Genomic DNA, 18,958 nt, shown 5'->3' with positions numbered 1-18,958 from the left:
CATGGTTTTGTGAAGGGGAGGTCCTGTCTGACCAACCTATTGGAGTTTTTTGAAGAAATCACAGGTAGGGTGGATAAGGGAGAGGCGGTAGATGTTGTGTATTTAGACTTTCAAAAGGCCTTCGATAAGGTGCCTCACAAGAGACTGATTAATAAGATGAGAGGTCATGGAATTATGGGCAGGGTAGCAAAATGGGTGGAGAATTGGCTGGTTGGCAGGAAGCAAAGGGTGGAAATAAAAGGATCTCGTTCTGGTTGGTTACCGGTTACTAGTGGTGTGCCGCAAGGGTCGGTGTTGGGGCCTCTCCTTTTTACCTTGTACATCAATGATTTGGATGATGGAATAAATGGTTGTGTGGCTAAGTTTGCGGATGACACCAAGATAAGTGGAGGAGTAGGGAGCATAGAGGAAATAGAAAGAATGCAGAGGGACCTAGACAGTTTAGGAGAATGGGCAAGGAAATGGCAGATGAGATTCAATGTTGAGAAATGTGCAGTTGTACACTTTGGAAGTAGAAATAAGCGGGTAGATTATTATCTAGAAGGAGAGAAGATTGATAGTGCGGTAGTACAAAGGGACTTGGGGGTACTCATACAAGATACCTTAAAAGTTAACCACCAGGTTGGATCGGTGGTTAAGAAAGCGAATGCTATGTTGGCATTCATCTCGAGAGGTATAGTGTATAAAAGTAAGGAAGTGTTGATGAGGCTCTACGGGGCGCTAGTGAGGCCTCATTTGGAATACTGTGCGCAGTTTTGGGCCCCGCATCTTAGGAAGGATGTGCTGACGTTGGAGAGGGTTCAGAGGAGATTTACGAGAATGATTCCAGGAATGAAAGGGCTTAAGTATGATGAGCGTTTGTCGGCTCTTGGACTGTACTCGCTGGAGTACAGAAGGATGAGAGGGGACCTCGTAGCGACATTTAAAATGTTGACAGGTAAGGATAGAGTAGATGTGGCTAGGCTGTTTCCCTTGGTGGGCGTGTCCAGGACCAGAGGGCACAATCTTAGAATTAGAGGGTACAGTTTCAAGACAGAGATGAGGAGAAGTTTCTTTACCCAGAGGGTGGTGAAATTGTGGAACTCCTTGCCACGCACAGCAGTGGAGGCCAGATCAGTGGGGGTATTCAAGGAGGAGATAGACAGATATCTAAATAGTCAGGGTATCAAGGGATATGGGGATAAGGCTGGCAAATGGGATTAGAATAGTTTTTTTTTTCTCTCTCTTTTTTCCCACCCCATTTCTTTTTCCCTTTTCCTTGGAGCAGACTCGATGGGCCGAATGGCCTGCTTCTGCTCCCTTATCTTGTGATCTTGTGAATACCAAATTAATGGGTATTTGCAACAAGATGCTGGAGGAACTCAGCAAGTCAGGCAGCATCCATGGAGAAAAGCAGGTGATGCTGCCTGACCTGCTGAGTTCCTCCAGCATCTTGTTTTAGCATCTAGATTCCAGGATCTGCAGTCCTTTGTTTCTCTAATGGGTATTTGATGCCCTTAGCTAAAATTAACTATCACTTGTTTGAACCAAAGATCAGCTACAACATATCTTCATTATTTCTGCCTTGTTTTCATTGATTATTGATGGTTTTTGAACAGGCTCAAGGAGAGCTGCTTGTTCACTCACCTGTTAGTCATTCTGCTTAAAAATTTAAAATGGATTGAATTACAACAGGCAAAATGTATTGCACTGTACAACTGATTTTTATGATCTTAAAATGTGGGTATATGTCAAGGATGTACATCAATGATGCAAAATTAATAACTTTTATGAATTCAATTAAATTCAGATTGGCTGTTTTACTCATCTGTCGCAAAACTTGTGTTTGTGATACCAGAAGTGAAATTTGTAAAACTACATCTGAAGCATTTGAACCCATCTCCATTAAGATCTTCAGTCTTCTTTGAAGTTGGGATTCACAGTAATGGCAGTGGCCTGTCGAAAAAGTGGATTATTAGTCTGGTGGAGATGATACAGAAATAACAAAACAGTCAGTTTCTGAAAGTGTCATCCAGTAGGAACTATATTGTACCAAAGAAATATACAGCAGAGAAGCAGGCCATTTGAACCAACCACTTCACGATGGTGTTTATGCTCTACTTGACGACAATTATCAGATCAAGTAAAATAGTCCGGAAAACCAATGCAACAGTAGCCTAATAACTTTAGCTGCTTTCACTTAATCCTGTTTAACTTAAATCAATAAGGATAGCAAAAATAGAGTAAGGCTCAATTGAGCCATTCTCTGATTTTGAATCTTGTTGGTCCTCCTCCAGTTAATGATGCATGCTTTCTTTAAAAGATCATTACGTTTCCATGCCACATAATAAGGTAATAGCTGCATGACAGGAAAAGTATAACCATTCAGACTTTTCCCACTCGTGTATTTCACCATAACATTGAATTGTTATAGTTCAGTGAACAGTAAAATTTGCTACAGTTCAGGAAGCAGAGCCATGCAATCTATTGGATCATCGGAATTTCTACACGATAAGTGTAGAGTCACTCAGGCATACAATACTGAAGTACTGCCATCACCAGGAGGGTTTGATTAAATGCAGTGAATATAGTTACAGATATTAACATTGGGGAAAAAATAACTGTATAACAAAATAATGAAAACAGGAAGAGCAGTTTTGCAAATAGTAAATGTTTGTGTTATTAAGATTTTGAATCTATACATACCTAACCAATTAAGGGAAACATACTCAATGGTTTTTTTCAATTCAGATACTGCAATAGTTTGTTAAAGATAACTTGGCTTTCTGAATGCTGAACTTTTAGAACATTCAGTTCTCATCTACTGTAATAAAACTGACCAGCAACTTTGTTCAACTTGAGTACTGTTGTGCAATTGCTTCATTAGGATTATTATCAAATAATAAAATTATTATTATGTTATTGTTATTATGTCATTATTATGGGCAATATGTCATTGAATTTTCTCTGAATAAGATAAACACTAGCTTAGCTCAATGTGATAATTTAACAAAAATGCTAAATATTTACAGTAAAATTAATAAATTAAATAATTCTGCATTCTACCACAGCCCCCTGCATAATCGTTTCTTCCGTTTCCATGCAAAGTCTTTTGCCATTAATCTTCAATCTACTTCATCTTATTCTTGATCTGCCTATTAGTGGAAACACTGTTTCAGTCGTCTTTGCTTCATCCATTCATCATTTTAAAACATATCTATAGTTTCACTCTCTAATCTCCTTTCAAGGATTGTAATTTCCGTTAGAATCTTCCTTTATTTGGTAATTGATTTATTATTGTCATGTACCAAGATACAGTGATAAAAATTTGTTTTGCATGTTATCCATACAGAAGTTGTACTCCTTGTACTGACCCCAAGTATTCCCAAGGTCTGGTTTCCAAACACTTTTGCCACTGTTTTTGTCAGTATTTGGGACAAGAGTGCAAAATTTGCTGCTTTCTAAATATATATTGATATTTGTAACTCCCACAAATGCAATGTGTGATGAAATTCATCTTTTAGAGTCACTTAGAGATGGAATCAGTATGGAAGCAAGTCCTCTGACCAGCTAAGTCCACATTGACCATTAAGTACCTTGTACTACCTTAATGTACTGTATAATGGATTGATCTGTACAAACAGTATGCAAGACAAGTTTTTTACTGTACTTCGGTACATGTGACAATAATAAACCAATACCAAGTACCTATTTTTAGACTAATCCTACCCTAACCTATTTTATTCTCCTCATATTCCCATCAACTCCCCCCAGACTCTACCCTCATCCTCATAATAGGGGCAATTTATGTGGCCAATTAATCTATGATCCCGCACATTTTCAGGACGGGGGAGGAAACTCGTGGTCACAGGGAGAACATGCAAACTCCACACAGACAGCACTGGAGACCAGGATTGAATCTAGGCCACTGGAGCCATGAGGTGACAGCTCAACTAGCTGTACCACTGTGCCACCTGAATGGCAGTTTGGCACCAATATTAATATTTAACATTCACAGTTTAGTGCTAGGCAAGATTTAATATTAGAATTGAGTAGCATTTTAATGATTGGAATTGTTTGCAAAATATAACTTCATCGATTTTGCTAGATCAGTTACTGACTGAAAACAACAGTAATACACCATACAGTGGACCTTCATTGGGATTATTGTCAAAACACTTAAATAAAAATCCATTCTAATAATGTATTAAAAGTGATTTTCATAATTTAAAATTGCTGTAAGATGTAAAATTAATCCTTTTAAGAGACATCCATTTATGCAAACCTACCATTTTAAATTGATCCCATCTCTATTAAAATCCTCAGTCTCCTTTGAAGTTGGGATTTACGGTAACAGTAGTGGCCTGTTTAAACAGTGGATTATCACCCTGGTGGAGATAATACAGAAAGGCAAAACAGTTAATTTCCAAAAAAATTATCCAGTATAATTATGAAGAACTCAGAATATACCAAAGAAGCAGACCATTTGACCTGATCCTTTCACGCTGGTGTTCATGCTGCACTCCGTGGCTCTTATCAGACCAAGTAAAATCATCCAGGAAACCGATGCTACGCAAGTAAACTTGATTGGTTCGGTATCTATGTACTAAAAATCTGATTTTTAGTATATAGATACCAAACCAGTCAAGTTCTGAAGCTTTATTAATGGAAACATTCTAACCAACCGATTTTGCAGATATTGCAATAGTTTGTCAAAAGTAAAAGTAACTTGTCTTTCTGAATGCTGAACTTCCTTTTGAACATTCAATCCTCATCTATAACTACTCTAATAAAACTCTAATCTTGCACAGTCAGAGCGCTGGTGGTGCATGACTAGCAGATATTTTGTATTGTTGGATATCATTTCCATTAATATCCCAACCCACTTTTAATTGACTTTTTTTTAAGATGTTATAATTTTATAAAATATCTGTAACCAGATAAGTTTAAGTGAAGCGTGGGAATAGGGCCCCAGTGAGTGGGAAGGGAATGTGGGAACCAGAACCCCTGTGAGTGGAAACTGTGCATTCCACCACAGTCCAATGCATGATACTTTCTTCTACTTCCTTGCAAAATATCTTGCATTTAATCTTAAATATGTTTCACCTCATTTGAGATCTCTCTACCAGTGGAAACACTGTTTCTGTCTTTTTTGCCCCATCAATTCATTATTTTAAACATTTCTACTAATTCACTCCTTAACCTCCTTTCAAGAACAGCAATTTCCATTAGAATCTTAACTTGTGTGTTTCTTCATATCAAGTAATCTCAGGTCAACCCCTTGTGATTGACCCCACATGCTCCCATTGCGTGGTTGCCAAACTCTTTTACCACTGCCTTGTAACTGAACTACAAAGAGATTAGGCAGCAATTAGACTGAAGACTATGTGAACATTTTAATGCTGTCTGTCAAGCAGGGATTAGATAGGTGAACAGTTGATTTCGCTCAAAAAAACTTCCCAGTGACATCATTCCACCCTGTCTTTAATTATTACCTGCATAAAAAGCGGCAATGAGTTTCCTACCTGGCTATCCCAGCAAGAAACAGATCCAGGTCAGAAGCAGTCCAAAAGTATTTTATTTTTTGTCATCTAGTGGAAGCAGGTGAAGCCAGAGTTGACTTCCAAGCCAGCAAAAGCTTAGGCCTCTCATTTCATAATTTGAGACCCAATGCCTGCATCCCATTCGTTTGTTTTCCAGTACAGCTAAAACAAACCAGCTGCCTCTCATTGAGGGTCCTGTGATGCAATATTTATTCGGCTAGTGTATTTAGGGAAAAGGAAAAGGGAGACTCAGGTGTGAAAATATAAGGTGATTTTGAATGTTTATGAAAATTCTGACCTCATCATTGTGTTGGGAGCTGGACTTCATTCGAAAGTTTGCACTCTGGACCACAGTGGAATAAACAGCATGGTCCAGGATGCAAGATGACTGGTGATCATAGAGCATAGATCTGCCCTGTTGCAGTATCATGTAAAACCAAACCAGTAATGATACCACATAGATAATAAGATCCAATTAAAAATGTGATACTAGTTGATTGAAAATGAACAATAGATATAGATGCATTTTTGTGCAGAGGTTACCATGCACTGTTACCACAAGATGTTACAATGGCATGGCATCATAGTTATATCAATTTAATAATGTGTAGCTTTGGTACAAGTTTAACAACTATTTCTACATACTGCATTCCATTTTGCTCTTGCTCGCTCCTTTTCAAATTTTTTAAATTCCCTCCTGTCATACAGATAAGTCAGCAACTTCCAGATCATGAGAATAACCAGTCCAATCAACAGCACACCAGCCACTCCACCAGCAACAATGGCGATGACATTTGTGGGTGCAGGACATTCTGAAATTAGAAAGCAAAAACAGGTGGTCACAGATAAGTGCTATATATTTGAACAGTTCTTGTATATATGTCTTTCTAAGTACTTCCTCCAGCAGAAATTTTGCTCCAATATCTCACAATTATATTAAAGAGAAATAAGCATCTTTACTGCTGGATTACCAGAGCTGTTTTCTGAAGCAATTTTTCATACTTGGCTGGTGTTGACATTGGTTTAGTAACTGGATGCAAAATCACTGTGCAATATGAACTACCTTTTGTTACAGTGCCTCTGTCCTTGCCAAAGTGGGAAATATGGTTTTGTGTCAGTCTTGGCGATGGATGTTGATATTCCCTCAATCAGACCACATTCGGTGCCCATAGTGCTCTCTCGTAGCCTTTATAAGTGTTATTCAACATGGCAGAGTTTTAATTTATTAAGTGAGGGAGGGAGATTTCCTTGCCCAGACTTGAGCATCGTTGAGGGATCCCATGGCCATTTCCTCATGATTGTATGCTGTTTTGTCACCTCTGGTATAAATAAGGCAAGGATGGTGATGGAAAAATCTGAGAAGCTGGATTAAAAGTATGATTAAGTAGTAAATATCAGACTGTTGATGACTATCTATGGAACAGATGTCCCAGATGTAAGAAGGTCGTTGGAGGAATGAATGGCTGAGCCTCTCATTTTCTTTGGAAAATCCAGTGCCAAGTTTGATGCCTGCTACCCATTTGAAAGAACTGATTGGCTTGCAGAGGGCAGTCAGAGGTCAACTGCATTGCTGTGGTCTGGTTATTTTGGCCAGAGCAGTAAAGAATGGCTTGTTTCCTTCCCCAAAGGACATAGTGGTTTAAACAAAAAGTGCAGCAACCTGGAAGTTTCACAGTCACCAAAACTAATACTGGGATATTATTGTAAATTCATTTAATTAATTTAAATTGACCAGTGAGATGTGATGTCACCCTTCCCAATCATTAGCCCAGGTTTCCCTATTTCTTGCAGGATTATCACTAATTCATCATATAAATCAAGGGTGCTCAAACACACACAAAAATATGGCATACTTCCAACACTGCTACTATTCTTGACTGAAATGTCGCCCAAGAATGTTTAAGAGCAGGAAAAGTTTAAAGCTTGATTAAAGCCTACATAAATTGAATGAAAACAGATGTATTTATTCATCAGGGGTTGAATCTGGAACCACTTGACGTGCTATATTTCAACCTATTTAATACTTCAACAGACTGATGATCAAAATTTCTGTATGGTCCAATAAATACAGATGTTCAAGGAGGCCAATAAGGGAAGTAAAATAATTATTAGCCTTGCCAATGTTACCTGTGTCTTGATCATGAATATTAAAATAGTTGTCATATGTTAGTTTAAAAACAAACAAAAATGAAACCAACATCTTGTAATGCTAAGCACTTCTGTGTATATGACTCTGTTTGCTTAAACAAAAATATTTAGGCAAACCTTTTTTACTCAGGATAGTCACTTGATAGTTTGCAACTCCATCTAATTCCTTCATGACGAAATTTATCCAGCAGTTCTCCGAGTCCTTCTCTTTACAAATGTTCTGCTCTTTTAGTTCATCCACTTTGGTGTGTTTTATATTCGGACAGGATTCAGTGCAGTTTTTTGCAAATGGACCACTTGAAAATCCAAGGCATTCGATACAATGTCTGTTTTAAATAATAAGTGAAATACAGAGGTCACAGAACTACGTTCTTTGAAATACTGTACTACACATTCTACTATCATCACGCAAGATAGTGGATAAGGAACATAGAGTCATTGAGAGACACAACATGGATAAGATAAGATATCTTTATTAGTCACATGTACATCAAAACACACAGTGAAATGCACCTGTTGCGTAGAGTGTTCTGGGGGCAGCCCGCAAGTGTCTCCACGCTTCCGGCGCCAATATAGCATGCCCACAACTTCCTAACCCGTACGTCTGTGGAATGTGGAAGAAAACCGGAGCACCCGGAGGAAACCCACGCAGACACGTGGCGAGAATGTACAAACTCCTTACAGACAGCGGCCGGAATTGAACCCAGGTTGCTGGCGCTGTAATAGCGTTATGCTAACTGCTACACTACTGTGCTGCCGAGGGACTGAAGGAAGAAACACATCCTTCAGCCCGTCAAGCCTTCACCAATCATAAACCACCCATTTACATTAATCCTACATTAATCCCATTTTTTTTATTCTCCCCACATTCTCATCAACTACCCCAGATTCTGCCAGTCACCTATACACGGGGAAATTTACTATGGCTACCGAACGTACCAACCCACATTTGGGAGGAAACAGGAGCATCTGGAGGAAACCCATGCAGTCCAAGGGAGAACATGCAAACTCCACACTGACAGCACCCAAGGTCTCTAGTTCTGTGAGGCAGCAGCTCGACTAGATGCACCATTGTCCTGCCACAGTGTGCCTCTTTTTGGCCTGAAGTACTTCAACCACCAAAACTTTTTGGTCCTATTTGCTTTATTATATTTCTGCTATTGAGGCATTGTACCAGCAAAGACTTGAGGGGAAGGGATCAACGATGTAGCTCGGAGGCACCAGAGGTCACAATTGAACCCAGGCCATAGGAACTGTGAGGTGATGGCTCTACTCGCTGTGCCACTGTGGTGGCCTATTGTTAGTCTAACTCTCAAAGAATGGCTAGTCCTGCCGCTAAGTCACTTGTTTATATTCCTCCATGCTGTAGGCTATGATAAGATTAAGCTGTGATTTCTAAATGTACCAATAGCAGATAGGAACTTACACATGGGCTGGGCACGGAGATGGACATCCTGGGCATTCTTTGCAATATGGAGGTTGATAACCTGCATTGCATATGCACTGATTACAGGTGCAGTTTCCTCTTCCACTGCAGATTTGACTACCTTGGGTCTGTTTACATTGCTCGAGAGCTTTTGCACACTCACAGGCAGTTCCATCAAATCCTGGATCACATAGACATATTCCGCAATCACACTTTCCATGTCCTGAAAGTTAACATCAAGGGTAAAAAGTAAATAATCATGGTTGTATCTTTATAAACACCTACATGATTATACTTATCATTATACCTGGACTCTGTAATACAGATTGTATTTATACAGGGTTTTACATGGGATGCACTATTTAAAAATAAACTACCCATTCTGTCCAAATCAAGCTTCCTGTTCTCTTTATCTATCACTGTAATTATGTTCCTCATGTGCTTATCAAGAACTGCTCACCTCAACCATTCTCCATGGTAGCAAGATCCACATTCTCACTCTTCTCCAAGTTCACTGTTTGATTTCTTGAATAATACTTTTTTTTACTGGTGGCTTCTAATTTTGCTCTTCCAAACAGCTGGAACTCCTGCTCTATCTATTCTCATAAGTTTAAAAACTCCATTGGGTCACCCCACAGTCTTACCTTTTCAAAAGAAAAGCCATCCAGCCTATTCATTCCTTCCTGCTGAGAGTAACCTCACATATCTAGTACTATCCTTGTAAATCTTTTTTGTGTCCCCTCCCATTGCGTCTGTGTCTTTTTATAATATGATGACGAGAATTGAACACAAGATAATTTCAAGTAACTTTTTTTAGATTTCAATTCTCTTCTTTTAAAAATAACCCTAGTGTTTGGGATGTTTTTATAACTTTGTCCTTTGTGGCTACTTGATATATTTGTGTTTTTGTACTCTTAACACTTTGAACTCACATAGATCCTTATTTCTCCAATAGTATACAACTTCTTTATTTTTCTTATCACATCTGTTGAAATTTATCTAGCAATCGTACATTCTAAGTTTGTTAATATGGCAGTATAAATTATCCCTTCAATTTGGTGTCACTTGCAAAATTGAAATCCTGTTTTTGATTACATAGAGTTTCTCTAACATGATATTTACTTTTAGCAATGAAGATAGAACATATTCAGAGGATGATAGAGCGGTCAGTTAAAATTAGTAGTGAGAAAAATAAAATTGATTACTTAAATGTAGTGGAACAGTGGTGCAGCTAGTAGAGTTGCTGCCTTACAGCTACAGTGACTCAGGTTCAATCCTGATCACTGTGAAGAACCAGTATAATAAAAATTGAGTAATTATGGTTCCAACATTGATCCTTATGGCACTCCACTTCCCGTTTGCCACTCTTGCAGGCAGTCAGCTACGCTTACTTCTATTGGTCCCCGGTCTGCATTCTCCAGCCTTATTCATTATTTATTCTGTGACATCTAATCAATGGCCTTTTGTAAATCCAGATTACATCAACTCTCTATTATCTCTTCAAAGGGATAATGGTCAAGCAAGGCATTCTCTTTTGAAATTTATGTAGATCATTATTTATTATTATTATGATTATTAGTATTGTTGTTTTTGGTTTATATAGTCATACAGCAAGAAAATTGGCCCTTGGGCCCACAAATCTGTGCCCACCATCGAGCACCCATTTACACTAATCTATTTTTTTCACTCTCCACACATTCCCATCAGTCCCCCCTGAATTCTGCCACTCATCTACACTCTAAGGGCAATTTGCAGTGGCTAATTAACTGACCAACCTATACATCTTTGGGATGTGGGTGGAAACTGGAGCACCTGAAAGAAACTGACAAGGTCATGGGGAGAATGTGCAAACTCCAGACAGATCTGGTGATCGGGATTGAACCCAGGTCACCGTAGCTGTGAGGCAGCAGCTCCTTTGGCTGCACCACTGTTCCACTCTGTTTCTGGATACTTTCCTACTTTCTCCTTCAGTAGGAATTCTATTATTTTTCTCCCTACTGATTTTAACTGACTGCTCTATCATCCCCTGCATATGTTCTATCTTTATTGTTAAAAATACGCATCATGTTAGCAAACTCCAACAATATGTTTGTTGTATTGTTCCTGTCATTGTGAGATTCTAAGATTTATGAATGTAATCTGTCAGCACCTCTTTTAGTTCTAAGACAAACTACAGTCAGGAGACTCTAGTCACAGGGAGCAACTCAATCCAAAGAGCATTTCATTGATGGTCAAGGCAAAAATCAGTGTTTCCAAACAGTCCCTTCATCTCCCATCAGCCAAACATGGTATCACTCCCATTCGGCAGGGATGCCAAACTGCATGCCAGACTTTCTGAATTTAAAGCTTATATAGTTTTGTAATATTGTGAGTCAGCAAATCACAGAGGATGATACAGCTTTGCTTTGACAATTAAGTTAGAGACATAAAGGTCAGTTCCATATAAGGAAGATTCTGTAAATAAACTAATCATGTTAAGGAAGAAACATGTCATCAAAGAAATACTCACCAGCACACAGTTTACCCAGGTTTCGCTCACAGTTCTGGTCATCACATTCACAGTACTTGCCATAAATTTTTTTGTTGGGATGAGTATGGCAGAAACATGCACCACAAACACAGTCTCCCTGGTTGCTGCAGGTGGTCGATGTATTATCTCTACGACATAGTGCATCCATTTCTTGAGTGGAGCGTTTACCAACGTCACAATCGCAAAACTTGCCAGTCCAATCCTCAACACAACTAGCAAGAGGAATAACAAACTCAGCTCTTGCAATCACATTAGCATGCACAGTAATAAAGAGTAAATGGCAAAAGCCATCCACTGTCCAACCCCTTTCATTGCCCACACAACCAATGACTGGATCTCAAAAGTAATCCATCGGTTGTCCATTACTTGGGATGATCTGACAATGTGGCAAGGCACAAAGTAAATACAGCATGACAATTACATTATTTCCATCATGCTTTCTATGTAAAGCAACAGATATTTTGAACTTTGTCTAATGTTTTTCCTTTTGCCATTCCCCCAAAATAAATTAACAGAAATTGATTAATGCAAATCTGATCACCAATGCTATATTAAAACAGAAAATACTGGAAATACTCAAAAGTTTTGGAGAGAGAAACAAAATTCAGGACCTAACATGGAATTCAATGATTTCAGGTAACTGGCCTTTCTTGTTTATATCAGAACTGCCCTTTCTGATGCAAGGTCATCAACACCCAACTTTAAATCAGTTTTTCTCTCAAAAGATATTTCTCGAGAGAGAGTGATGTTACCTGACTAGTTTGTAGTTAGGCAACAGCATTCTCTATTATTACACATTTCCAGCACCTACTGTGTTCTTAGTTTCAAAGTTCCAATATTTTCTCTCCACTTTCCTCATTCATCTCTGTGTGCTTTTCTCATTCACCTTTCACTATTCACATCTTCTCCAGACACACAAGATTTGATCAACAAGCAATTATCACCCTCTCTTAGATGGTACCAACAGCTTGCGTAAAATCTGTATTCTCCACACTTTGTTAAAGGGGCAAATATTGGTCCTTACTGATGAGCTTTCAGATCTTGCTTTGCAACACTTTGCATGACCAACATACTGAAAGGAAGTCCATGGTGTACCTTCCAAAACATTTACATTTCAAACCTGACTTGTGTTTCACTGAGACCAATCAGAACAGCAACAAAACACCAAAACAGCTACACAAAGGAATAAAAGTTGAAGTAACAATGGATCCCAGGATCACAGGACCCATTCACTTCATTTACTTTTTATTTAAAAAAATATTTAAGTGTCCAGAATATTGTAGAAATCAAAGTGTGATCTGGCAATGATGCTTAGATCTTAAAACAGTTCATTTTTTGGAGGTATGAGACTGAGGAGTTCTAGCTTTGAACTTCTGAGGGAAAGTAAAGGAACAAAGTAGGCAAAGCAACTATGCTTGATGTTAACACACTCACTGAAGGAGGGGGAAGATGTGAAACAAGCATACACCTAGAAATTAATACCTGGTCCATACTGTACCATATTGTAGCAACAGTCAATGAAATTGAATTTCAGAGGCATATTATAGCATTCTGTTGTTGCTATACAGCACTATGATCCTAGGATGAATTTATGAGCAATTACATTTTGAATGAACTTCAGAGAAGAATAAAACCAAGAAAAACCAGAGATGTGAGAGGCAAGAACCAAGAGGCACCTTCAGAGAGCAAGACATTTGAACTATCTCCAGAAAAAATGAATCCTTCACAGATATTAAGAACATAACCTGTGCATTGAAAAGTCAGCCACAAATATGTACATGTATATAGTACCTTTAATACAGTAAAACAGCAAGCTGCAAAGGACTACCAAACAAAATTTGGCACTGAGCTACCTTTTAGGCAAGTAAACTTTGGTAAACAGGTGTATGATAATTGTGGTGATTATGGAGGTGTTAAAATGAAAAGAGCATTTTGACAAGAAAGATAAAGGAATTTTTAAATAATTTTTTGTACCTGCATATACCACACTTAACATAACCCTTGGTGTTGCAGTGCCGAGATAATCAGGTTTGTCATCACATTTACAGTCGCATTCTGTCTTTAAAGTAATTTCTAAATTCTCAGTGAAACCCAAGGGTTTGATCTCAAACGACTCTGTCTTTGACAGGCACTCGTCTGCAGTTACTGTGACTGTGAAACTTATCTAGGAAGGTAAGGGGAAAAAAACAATTATTATTAAGGTACACTAGAAGTTTGTATAGCAAATACATTCCATCCATATTTTTCCAGCATTTCATACAGTAATTCATAGATAACTTGGGAAATAGTGCCATTGCAATCCCAACAGGCTTCAATAAAAAAATTAATATGTCCCATTCCTCCCTCAACCTATTCTGCAGTTTCATTAATGATGCAATTTGTTTTATACATGATAAACTGAAATTATTCTGTTTACTTCTCCCTCAAGGTTGCTTCTTATTTTGGATATAAATTCTGGGTGATTTTTTTTGTTGACTTTTAATGTCTGGATGTTCTTTTACAGTGATGAATTATATAGTGGTTTAAAAAGTTCTGATCACTAGATTGTAGAGCTTTCCAGCACATCCAACAATTGATTTTGCAAGATTAATGATGACAAAGGAGATTCATGGCAGGCTTCCTGAATTTGAAGAGGCACACTCACTGTACAAAATATGAGCTTCCCACTTGCATTTATATTTCCCCTTTTCCTACCATGTTGAATTCCTAGTCCATATTGAATTGCCTTTCCAATTTTTGGAATTTTTCTTGGTACTTCCCACAATAAGAATTTCAGTCTCAACTTGCCTCCTGATTAATCTTCACATTTGAGCAGACTCCCTCCTTATCGCTTTTTGTTTCTTTACCATTGCAATGTGTTTTGTAAGAGATCCGGACCCCATCTGGCAAGGTGTTGTGCTTTATTATCACTTCAGAGGAAAGATTCTAGAAAATACAAATTAGTCATTAAACTATGAACATTGCTTCACGAAGACTTTCTACCAAGTATAAAGAATAAAAATTTGGTGAGCAAGATAATTCGGTGAAACAGTAGGGAGGTCCTCTTTGATATTTTTAAAAAAGCAGGGTTAAATTAATAAGAAAGTAATAATTTATCACTAAAATTAATGTTATAACTTGGGTAGCTGACAAAAGATTCAAAGGAATAAGCTTTTTGGAGGAAAGGGAGCAAGACAGAAGTTATGATGCACATCAGTACCAATGACATAGGTAGAAAAAGGGATGCAAACCTGTGAAAAAGAATGAAATATGTGACTGCAGAGGTGATGCAGGAGGAAGAGGTTTAAATCCCTGAAGCGTCGAGAGTCATTCTAGGAGGCAAGTCTTGTGCATGCTGGAGGAATTGTACCTCGGGCCAGTGTCCTCACCAGTGCTCTGGAGGGTTAGGCTGGGGGGGGGAGGGTGGTGATGGTAAGCTAAGCTAAGCTAATACGGCAGATAGATGGGTACCAGGATATAACACTGAAAATAAGGGAGGTGGTGCACAAAGGATTAAGAAAGGTAGATAGCACTAGAGTGAAAAATAGTAAGGTTTTTGATAGGACTGGGATAATAGGGAGTACAAGAAGGTCCAAGATAGTACAGGGAATCCTGATGTTTTGACAGAGAGCGACATGGTGAATAAAAGGGGAGGACTGAGTAATAAAAATATTCCTGATTCAAGGTGTTCAGAAAAGCAGTAGATTGGCTATTGATTAAAGAAAATGTTGCAGTGCCAGAGAGAAAGGATATCCTGGAGCAGTTTAGAATTAAAAAACAATAGAGATACTTGTACACAACTGGAGGGTATTCTGTTGGCCACCAAATAGTTTGAGGAATGTAAAGGAGCAAATTTACAAGGAAATTACAGAGATTACAAAAGAGTAGAGATAATGGAAGAGATCAATTATTATAATATTGAATGGAATAGTAAAAAGAACATAAGAAATAGGAGCAGAAGTAGGCCATCTGGCCCATTGAGCCTGATCCACCATTCAATAAGATCATGGCTGATCTGGCTGTGGACTCGGATGCACCTAACTGCCTTTTCCCCATTACCCTTAATTCCCCTACGATGCAAAAATCTATCTAACAATGTCTTAAATACATTTAATGAAGTAGCCTCTACTACTTCTCTGGGCAGAGAATTCCACAGATTCACTACTCTCTGGGAAAAGCAGTTTCTCCTCATCTCCCTCCTAAATCTATTCCCCGAATCTTGAGGCTATGTCCCCTAGTTCTAGTCTCACTTACTAAAGGAAACAACCTTCCTGCCTCTATCTTATCCATCCCTTTCATAGTTTTATAAGAACTCTCATTCTTCTGGATTCCAGTGAGTATAGTCCCAGACAACTCAATCTCTCCTCATAGCCTAACTCCTTCATCTATGGAATCAACCTGGTGAACCTCCTCTGCACCGCCTCCAAAGCCAGTATATCTTTCCTTGAGTAAGGAGACCAGAACTGCATGCAGTGCTCCAGGTACACTGTCCTGTTGAAGCATAACCTCCCTGCTCTTAAATTCAATCCCTCCAGCAATGAAGGCCAACTTTCCATTTGCTTTCTTGATAACCTGTTGCTCCTGCAAACCAACCTTTTTGCCATTCATGCACAAGCACTCCCAAGTCCCTCTGCACAACAGCATAATACAATCTTTCACCATTTAAATAATAATCTGATCTTCTATTTTTCCTTCCAAAGTGGACGACCTCGCATTTACCAACATTGTACTCCATCTGCCAGACCCTTGCCCACTCACTTAACCTATCTATATCTCTCTGCAGACCCTCCACATCCTCCACACCTTTTGCTTTTCCACTCAATTTAGTGTTATTGGCAAACTTAGATATGCTACACTCAGTCCCCTCTTCCAAATAGTTAATGTATATCATGAACAGTTGTGGGCCCAGCACTGACCCCTGTGCCACCCCGCTCACCACTGATTGCCAGCCAGGGAAACACCCATTTATCCTAACTCTCTGCCTTCTGTTGGTTAACCAATCCTCTATCCATGCTAAAACATTACCCCCAACTCCATGCATCCTTATCTAATGGATGTCTTTTATGCGGCTCCTTTTCGAACATCTTCTGGAAATCCAAGTATGCAATGTTCATCTGTTCCCCTCTCTCCACTGCGCTCATTATATCCTTAAAGAACTCCAGTAAGTTTCTCAAAGAGGACCTGCCCTTCCTGAATCCATGCTGTGTCTACTTAATAGAACCACTTCTATCCAGATGTCTCGCTATTTCTTCCTTAATGATAGTTTCAAGCATTTTCCCAACTACAGACTTTAAGCTAACTGGCCTATAGTTACCTGCCTTTCGCCTATCCTTTTAAACAGTGGTGTGACATTCCCTGTCTTCCGATCTGCCAGGACCTGCCCTGAGTCCAGGGAATTTTGGTAAATGCCTCTAGTATAATTCTGCCATTTCTTTCAGTACCCTGGGGTGCATCCTATCAGGACCAGGGGACTTGTCTACCTATAGGCCCACTAGTTTGCTCATCACTACCTCTTTAGTGACAGCAATTGTATCGAGGTTGTCACCTCCCATTGCATCCATAACATCTCTCTTTGGCATGTTGGGCATGTCCTCCACCGTGAAGACTGACACAAAATGGTCATTCAATGCCTCAGCCCTTTCCACATTACCCAATATTAATTCCCCTTTCTCATCTTCCAAAGGACCTATGTTCAATTTAGCCACCCTTTTCTGCTTTATATAATTATGAAAACTTTTAGTATGTTTTTATATTTTGTGCTAGTTTACTTTCATAATCTATCTTCCCTTTCCTTATTGCTAATGGTTCTTTGTTGCTTTTTAAAGTTTTCCCAATCTTCCAGTTTCCCGCTACTCTTGGCGACTTTGTATGCATGAATTTTTAGCTTGATGCCGCCTTTTATTTCCTTAGTTATCCAAGGCTGGCTTTCCCCACCCTTACTGTCCTTGCTTTTAACTGGAATATACTTCTGTTGCACACCGTGAAAAATCTCTTTGAAGGTCTTCCACAGTTCCTCAACTGCCCCACCATATAGCCTGTCTTCCCAGTCTACGCTAGCCAACTCCTCCCTCATCCCTTGTTGTATTCTCCCTTGTTTAGGCATAATACATTGGTTTTAGATCAAACTATTGCACCCTTCATTTGTATGAGAAATTCAATCATATTATGATCACTCTTTCCAAGAGGATCCCTAACTACAAGATTGTTAATTTTACCTGTCTCATTGCACAGGACCAGATCTAAGATAGCATTTTCCCTTGTAGGTTCACTGACATGCTGTTCAAGAAAGCTATCATGGATGCATTATATGAAGTCCTCCTCAATACCGCCTCGATCAACTTGATTCACTCAGTCTATGTGGAAGTTAAAGTCCCCCATGACAACTGCCATTCCATTCTTACATGCATCAAATATTTCTTGGTTTATTGCCTGTGCCACTCTAATGTTATTATTCAGTGGCCTATAGACAACTCCCACCAGTGATTTTTTTTTCCCTTTACTATTCCTAATCTCTACCCAGAGGGACTCAACATTCTGCTCACTAGATCTTGTATTGTTTCTCACTAGCATCCTGATCTCATTCTTAATTAGGAGCGCTACCACACCTCCCTTACCTTCATGTTTATCCTTGCGTATTATCTGATACCCTTGGATATTTTATTCCCACTCATCTCCACTCTGCAACCACGTTTCTGTAATGGCCACTAAATCATACCCCTTTGTTCTGATTTGTGCCACAAGTTCACTGATCTTGTTTCAAATACTATGGGCATTCATATTATGTGCCCTTACACTCATTGTCCTTTTAGAATCTAGTCACATTTGTGTCCTTTACATTTGAATTTTCCGTACTCCACTCTTATTTTTCTCTTTTCTAACTTTTGCTTTGGTTTCTGCTTTGTTTCAGTCTGTTTTTCTGCATGGATTCCCATCCTATGTCTTCTTGAAGTATATTACTTAATGACAGAAGTAATATACTTCAAGAAGACATAGACATACTAGTGAAATGGGGGATGTAGTAGTTGAACTTTAATGCAGAAAAATATGAACCATTATACATTAGTAGAAAGAAGAAGGAGAAACAATATAGAGGGCACAATTCTTAAAGGGGTACAGGAGCAAAGAGATCTGAGGATTTATGTGCATGAGTCATTGAAAGAGGCAGAGCAGATTGGAAAAGCAAGTTCTTGAAAAGAATTTTGGATTGGAGGTTTTATAAATCGAAGGAATACCCCAGATGTAGTTAAACCAATGTTTTATAAATGTTCATCTTTCTTCTTTGCTTTTATACTCTGAAGAGCAAGGAAGTCATGATGAACAATTATAAAACACTAGTTCAGCCACAACTGGAGT

At 38.8% G+C, this 18,958-nt stretch overlaps 1 protein-coding gene across 1 annotated transcript in view; it reads right to left on the bottom strand.

The window, feature by feature from the left end:
• Window positions 1-7,793: 7,793 nt before the first annotated feature.
• Window positions 7,794-18,958, bottom strand: part of LOC127571283 (integrin beta-2-like) — a 51,768-nt gene continuing 40,603 nt past the window's right edge. The window contains exons 10-14 of the mRNA XM_052017547.1: window positions 14,414-14,551; window positions 13,601-13,790; window positions 11,606-11,838; window positions 9,097-9,319; window positions 7,794-7,996 (exon numbers count right to left, since the gene is read on the bottom strand). Coding sequence (XP_051873507.1) covers window positions 7,923-7,996; window positions 9,097-9,319; window positions 11,606-11,838; window positions 13,601-13,790; window positions 14,414-14,551 — 858 coding nt within the window. The 3' untranslated portion in view covers window positions 7,794-7,922. The remainder of the gene's footprint in view (window positions 7,997-9,096; window positions 9,320-11,605; window positions 11,839-13,600; window positions 13,791-14,413; window positions 14,552-18,958) is intronic.

The sequence above is a fragment of the Pristis pectinata genome, chromosome 1, assembly GCF_009764475.1.
Source record: "Pristis pectinata isolate sPriPec2 chromosome 1, sPriPec2.1.pri, whole genome shotgun sequence".
Classification (NCBI taxonomy): domain Eukaryota; kingdom Metazoa; phylum Chordata; class Chondrichthyes; order Rhinopristiformes; family Pristidae; genus Pristis; species Pristis pectinata.
Note: the sequence above shows the minus strand (reverse complement) of the source record. Positions and strands in the feature narration are given on the sequence as shown.